Source organism: Lampetra fluviatilis, chromosome 7, assembly GCF_964198595.1.
Source record: "Lampetra fluviatilis chromosome 7, kcLamFluv1.1, whole genome shotgun sequence".
Taxonomy (NCBI): Eukaryota; Metazoa; Chordata; class Hyperoartia; order Petromyzontiformes; family Petromyzontidae; genus Lampetra; species Lampetra fluviatilis.
The window spans coordinates 11569835-11576753 of NC_136281.1; the positions used below are offsets into that span (position 1 = coordinate 11569835).

At 50.0% G+C, this 6919-nt stretch overlaps 1 protein-coding gene across 1 annotated transcript; it reads right to left on the reverse strand.

Annotated features, from left to right (window-relative positions):
- Positions 1 to 505: 505 nt before the first annotated feature.
- LOC144933350 (alpha-1,3-galactosyltransferase 2-like) lies at positions 506 to 6679 on the reverse strand. The gene is made up of 6 exons (XM_078858032.1): positions 6670 to 6679; positions 4489 to 4672; positions 3256 to 3318; positions 2852 to 2992; positions 1791 to 1941; positions 506 to 1045 (listed from the first exon to the last, which is right to left on the reverse strand). The coding sequence occupies exons 1-6, from the start codon at positions 6677 to 6679 to the stop codon at positions 506 to 508; spliced, it is 1089 nt and encodes a 362-aa protein (XP_078714158.1).
- Positions 6680 to 6919: the final 240 nt, after the last annotated feature.

Below are 6919 nucleotides of genomic sequence, written 5' to 3' on the forward strand. Positions count from 1 at the left end.
TAATAATACTGTACTTGTTACATTCACCGTTTAAATAAAATATGCAATTCGTGTACGTACGTATGTATGTTGAACTTCTTTCGCGCCGTGCATAGCCAACTGTGCTAATGGGAGGTTTGTCTACAGTTATGAAGCAAACATCAAATGCTGAATGGTTACCTGCATACGGCTCAACTGGAAATACACAGAGAGACGTCACCCTTGCTCAGAAAACCTGGTGGGTCCCTGGTCAACAAAGGTCGTGGAAATATTATAATTTAGTACTTTCCTTCCCTGCGTAGACAACTTACATTTGTCGTCATTGTAAAAGTTAGCAGAGCCATTGTCTTCCTGCCGTTTTGGACAACGAGGGTGGGATTTATGGCGTGAGTTGCGGTTGTTCCCGTTTATCATTCTTATTAAGGAGTTGTATTCTTTGCCAGCCCATCCTGAGTGCGATCATCTTTGACTATGCAAGCTAGCAAGGTGGCGAATAAGGAAATAACCTACACCTGTTTGTGCAATTCTACGGGTGTTCCCGAACCTTTTGGTATTCTTTCGGCCAATACGTCATTCGTACAGAGGGCACATCCTTCCAGCTCATCGACGGATCCCAGGAGTATTCGGGGGAGAGCAATTTGCTCGGTTTGTTGTCAAAAAAGTATCGGTTCAGGTGGCTCTCGTCGTGCCAGATCGCCTCGATCCCCTTCTCCCTGTCGCGGACGATGCCCCGAAAGATCCCTCGCGTCGCGTTCACCACGCCTGAGCAGCAGCCCCCGAACACGGCGGCGTGGTAGTAGAAGTCCCCCTCCCCGTGCGCGATGTAGGCTGCCGACTTGGGCCGCCGCTCGTACGGGAAAGTGAGCGGCCCCTTTGAGAAAAACCCCGCGTGGATCACTGCCACGGTGTCCCCCAGCACCTCCGGGCCCCAGGGGCCCGTGAAGTATTGGTCCACGTCGAAGCAGAAGACGTAGTCGGCTAGGCCCGTCAGGGTGCTCTCGACGAGGTCGCCGATGGTCTTCATGCGGTCCATGCAAATGTCCTGCCACCGTGCCTGCTTCTTGACCTTTCAGACATCGCCACCACCCATCATATTTGGTGGACAGGGCCCACCGAGTGAAGGGAATTTGTTGGCAGCTTCCGATTCTCTCTCTCTGAGCCTAAACTCTTAACACTGTGCGCGTTATTAATTGAATTATCGTTAATTTCGTAATGATAATAAGAACACTTTTGACAAACAAACATGTCATATGGGCATACGAGGCGAGTTGAAGAGCTTGGCAAATACCGCTTGTGTATTTTTTTTTTAAAACCAGTCATCCTGCACGGGAGGGCATAACAGTGCGATCAACAAACACCGAACACAGCCATCATTCACGCCACATTCAATAGAAGGGAAATAAACCACATACGTATAAACACAATGCGTCTGTACGTATGTGTGTTGAACACTCTTTAGCACTATACATAGCCAACCATGCGAAGCGGCCCTTCCTCGTGACAAACAATGTGAATACGGGTAATTTGCCTGTAATGTGTTTTTTCCCCTTCATGGTAGGGCAGTGCTGTTGGCGAATGCGTTCAATTCTTCCTGTGAATTTAGGGTCGATAGATCGTGATGCACTTCCGCTTTGGAAGTCGGTGTTACCCTCATGAAGACACACATGTGAGCTTCAAATTGTTGTTTAAATCGTTGTTTTGTTTACCTATGTGACAACTAAAGAGATCAGGTGAGTCTCATTTGCTAGAGCTCGAGCGGCCTGGCTCACCATTGACAGCCCAACGTTCCACCATCTTGTGTTTTTTCTCACCTTAATTGAGACGAGAGATCGTCCGGGTGCGAGGTCAATCACAGGTACTTTCGAGGGAAAGTCTGTCAAGACGAAGTACGTGACATCGTAGCCCAGCAGAAAATATCGTTCTGCCGTCCCCAAAAATCTAGGCAAATATTTGTCCAGGTATCTGTGGAGTCAAAGGCAAAAGTCGAAGTTATTTTCTGCTGAAAATGAGTATCGAGGCAGGGCTCATCTCCTGTTCTTAGCCCTGAGCCATTGACGGAAATTTCACGTTCACGTGACGGGGGTCGAGTCTCTGAGGACACCCAATGTTGAATTTAACGCAAAGTGGTGTTCGTTAAATCGAATGTTAAAGTTGTGTTGGCTCACACCATAGTCCCAGCCGGGCCCAGGATTCCAATGAGGCTGAGCATGAGCCCCAAGGCACGGCTAAGCGCTCATACACGCGTCTTGGAAGCAATTGAGCATCTCAAGCGTGAGCCGAGATTGAGCATTCCAGGTCGAGCCAGAGGCAAGCCACGGATATGCGGTCCCAAGAAAGACTGAGAGGCGGGCACACGCTCTCTGTCAAAGCCGAATTTTTGATTGCGTCGAATCAATGCTGCTAAAATCATGTGCTCCCAGAATGTCCGTTGTGGACGATGGGTTATATACTGTAACTCCTCCACTTACGAACACTCGACTTACGAACTTTCAGAGAAACGAACAAACCTTGTCCGTATGTCCAGTTGCCTGTTCGGACCCAAAGTAGTAAGTTCAACCGCCGCGCAAAAGATGGCGGTGGTGGCATATACATCTGCAGGAGATTATACAACTTTTAAAGCCATTACTCGGGTTTAGTGTCCATGCCGTACAACGTGTTTGGAATCGACAGGAATAAAGTTGTACTTACGAACAAATGTACTCACGAACAGACCTCTGAAACCTAACTGGGTGGTAAGTAGAGGAGTCGCTGTATAATAAACACTGTCCCGTACCTTGTACGTAGAGGGACGTGAAAATAGGCTGTGTGGTCTGCGCGTCGATGCGGGCGGGGGGAGGGGGTACGTCAACTCCACGGCCGTCACGCGACTCACCGTCCGATGGCGAACACGGTGACGACCACGCGGAGGGGCGGGCCACCCGCATCCTGGCTGTCCACCTGGGCGGGGTCGAGCGTGTCGCTCCACACGATGGGTGTCCCCCACTCGGTCATCCTCTTGAACTCTGGCGTCGTCCTGCGAGGCACGGTGGGTTGACTGCTCGGTCAAGAGTTGCCCCACTCCCCTTCAAGAATGCTCGATGTCATTCGTCAGTGGCACTGCCTTAAAGGGAAACGTAGTGCCACGTTTTGGGGCAATGGCCAGATCAGATGTACTACTTTGTGGAGCTGCAAACAGTGGTTGTCCTATGCATATACTCGCCTCCACCATATGAACGTGGAATTTCCGCCACTGACACTAAGGTGTAAGCAGGAGACGAACAGATGCCCGATGCTCACCTTGCGTGATTTACCAGCTCAGGCTGCCAAACCTTCTCTCCCTCGCCCACATCGCACGAGTGTCTGTCGAGCCACAACAATTATCGCTTTCGTTAAACGTTCCACATTCCGCAGGTTTGCACGGTTGTTATCTTTGCGACGCTATTTCACAAGTTGCCCTTGCCGTTTATTCGATAAGAAATTCAGAGATCTCGTCGAGCTGGCACCAGCGCTCGCTCGGTTTAAGAATCTTCAATTCCAACATTGCGCAAAGAACGTAAGTGGAGTGTACACAGGGCTCTGAGCCTTGGACGTTATGCAAAACCACCCAGTGCCTGAACAATTGCATTGTGGTGACGTCTTAACTTACCGTGGCTTCGCACAATGCCTTTTGTAGACACCCTGCACGTGTCTCTGAGCGTTATTGTTCCGACCTAACAGAACTTGCTCCCAACAGTCTGTCAAAGGCTATACAAACCGTACGCGACATTGACTTTACACACTGGGCGGATGCAAATGTGGGTTGTTGCGTGCGTTGCACGGGTTGTTTTCGTTGTTGTTTCAGAGACTCGTAATATCCTCACCTGTGCAGAACAAATGCCGTTACAATGCAGCCCAGAGCCACCAGGAGCCAGAGACCCAATCTACCCCGAACCGAACTGCCCGCGAGTCGCCTCAGCATTGCAGCTTCTGCGGGGCAGGGTGGTGGCGGTCAGAAAAAAAAAATTACACTATGTAACACGATTTTTTTCCTGGATAGTAAGTATTAATTTCTAATTGCTTATGCCTCAAAAATATAGAAAATGCCTATTCTTCCCCACAAACTTTGCTTTTGTGACCAGGACTTTATGTGAAGGAATTACGCGTTTTCTCATTGAAAATATGCACATTTCACAATATCCCAAGTAACTGTTTGTGGAGCAGCGACATAATTAGAATTTTTTAAAATGTTTTTTAAATATCTAAATATGAAATTAGGGATTTAATTTTTGACGCAGTTATGCTGCTGCTCGGCCGTGGGTGGTAAGAAGATGTCAGCGTTAGCTAATTGGGCATAAACCCCTCGCGAAACGGCTTCTCTAAAGTGAGAGGGATTTCCTGCTCAAATGGGCATTGAGAAATTGATGGTCATCTATGTTGACATATCCGCTCATAAAGTGCGTATCGTGTATTGTACCGGCCTAGCGTGTGGCAGCGTTTTTTGGGGGCATGGAACAGGGTGGTGGGCAGCGCAAAGCACGCTGCACGGTCTGCCTGCTTCCCTCGCTCTGCCTATGAATCCCACAACGGCGCTTGTGAGGCTTCTCCGAGATGTTTGCTTTCACGTCAAAGCCCTTGGAGGCAGTATCACCGCAATGAGCCTCGTCACCTCGTGGGAAGTGTGTCTCGGTTCGCACTGGAACACCGGCGCTGGGAGGCACGCGGTGCGCGGTTGTAGCTGAGCGGTGGAAGAAGCACTGCGCACACCGCTCTGGATCACACCTCCACGTACGGCGCAAAAGAAGTTCAACGTACGTTGCACGCGCCAAAAATTGTCGTGAACCTTCGCGTAACGGATTTTTGGCTGCGCTCTTACACGTGCGATCTTACACGTGCGATCTTACACGTGCGATCTTACACGTGCGCTCTTACACGTGCGGCGTGGGCGGGTTTCTTGGACCAAATAGCGGGTTCGTCACGAAAACGAGGGAAAATATTGCAACTCTCCACCGAGTATCCTTCATGCGTCAAACCCCGTTGCAAATGCGAATGCGAATATGTGATTATTTGTATACGGTCACGGAAAGAGAAAATGTAGCCATTCCACTAATAACTCGGCTCATTGTGTGGCCGTATTTGCAAGGATTGATATATCGATATATCCGGAACGCTGTTAGGCTGGCTTGGAACATGATTTATTGGAGTAAGGCACAACTGTTGGAGTACAAGGCATACCTTTATTCTGGACCGTTCCCGGATTGAAATAATAAAAACAAAATCTGAGTTTACCCACTGAATAGTTGACTGTGTCCTTGACACAGAACAGGTGCCTGTGAGTCATGAGACTACTCGCTCACCTGTGAGTCCCTCCGTAGGCTCCCCCTGCTCGAGCAATAGACCCGCTGCTGCTGCTAGTTATATATCAGCGATGTAACCACCAATCAATGCCACATCCCCACGCCCGTGCGCATGGAAACGCCGCCGCAGAACACACATTAAGAGCAAAAAAGCACGTTTGAAAACGCAAACAGCCTCGCAGCGACACGCACTTCAAACAATAGCGACGATTACACAATTATGCTGCTCGGCCATGAGTGGTAAAAAGATGTCAGCGTTAGCTAATGGGGCATAAACCCCACGCGAAACGGGTTCTCAAAAGTCAGTGTGATTTCCTGCTCAAATGGGCATTGAGAAATTGATGGTCATCTCTAGTTACAGCACTGAGCCTGTGGTTAATAATGCACATTCCTATGACGGGGGTAACTCTTTCCATAGGACGATCGCTGTTAACTTCCCCACAAAGTGGTACCAAATTTTATCGACCCCCCAAACCAAAATTTGAACCCGCAGCCATCCGATTGCAAGCAATGTTCATCCGCAGAACCTTTCCACCTCGCGGACTTTTCGCAATCGCGAAATGCAGCCCTTGTGTTTAAGAGACAGAGAAGTAAATATTATGAGGAAGTTTTCCTGGAGTCAAGGTCAAAAGATAATCGTGACCTATAGCCGTCGATGCCACCGACGCACCTCCACGGTCAACCCTGACCGTCTCTCACCCTCTGACCGCATTGACCTTGTGCAAAGATTTTTATTGGCCAGGCGTGCAAAACGATGTGCATCAATTAATTAAATCTTGCCACGAGTGCGTGCGGCTGAAGGCGCCTGCACAGCCATACCAGGTGCCATTACAATCCATACAGGTCTCCCGTGTTAACGAGATTGTTGCCCTGGATATTTTGGGTCCATTCCCCATCACACCGAGAGGCCACAAGTACTTGCTCATAAGGGTCGAGTACCTCACCCGATGGCCTATGGCGTGGCCATTGGTGGACTAATCTGCGGTTTAAATCGTCGAGGCTTTCCTGCAGAGATATGTCCTTGATAAAGGCGCACCAGAACAACTGCTCACCGACCAGGGCAATATTTTACTCCCGGTTGCTTAAGGAGGTGTGCGATTCGCTAGGGACGAAAAAGATTCGGACCTCCCCGTACCACCCGCAAACCGACGGGATGGTCGAACGCCTGCATAGGACACTGATGTCTATGCTATGCCAACAGATGAACGCAGCGCAGAACGATTGGGCCCTGCACGTTCCGGGTGCCCTAGCCGCTTACAGATTGGCCCCACGTACCTGGACGGGTATTCACCATTTTATTTAATTTACAGACGAGAGCCCGAGGCCCCTGCCTTGGTGAGATTGGGCGTACGTGCGCCGGGGAAGACGTCGGCCGTACCTGTCCCCATGATGCAGGTGATGTTAGACCGACTGAATGAGGCAAGATAGGCCTCACTAGGTAACATGGCGCGACAACAGGCAGCCAACGAGCACCTGCATGGCACACGGTCTCCGCGGGAGCCCTGGGCGTGTGGGGGACAAGACCTGGCTGCATTGCCTCATGGTGCCAGTGGGCACATCGCCAAAGCTCTATCAGCCCTGGCAGGTTCCCGTCGAGATTGTGGAAACTCGATGGGACCAGAGTGTAC

What these genes read in the sequence shown, in the direction of transcription:
- LOC144933350 (XM_078858032.1), bottom strand. An exon ending in AGGCAGAGCGAGGGAAGCAG is followed by an intron (nt 3,319 to 4,488) that starts GCAGACCGTGCA and finishes GTGGCTCGACAG; the next exon opens with ACACTCGTGCGATGTGGGCG. An exon ending in GATCTCTCGTCTCAATTAAG is followed by an intron (nt 1,046 to 1,790) that starts GTGAGAAAAAAC and finishes GATGTCTGAAAG; the next exon opens with GTCAAGAAGCAGGCACGGTG.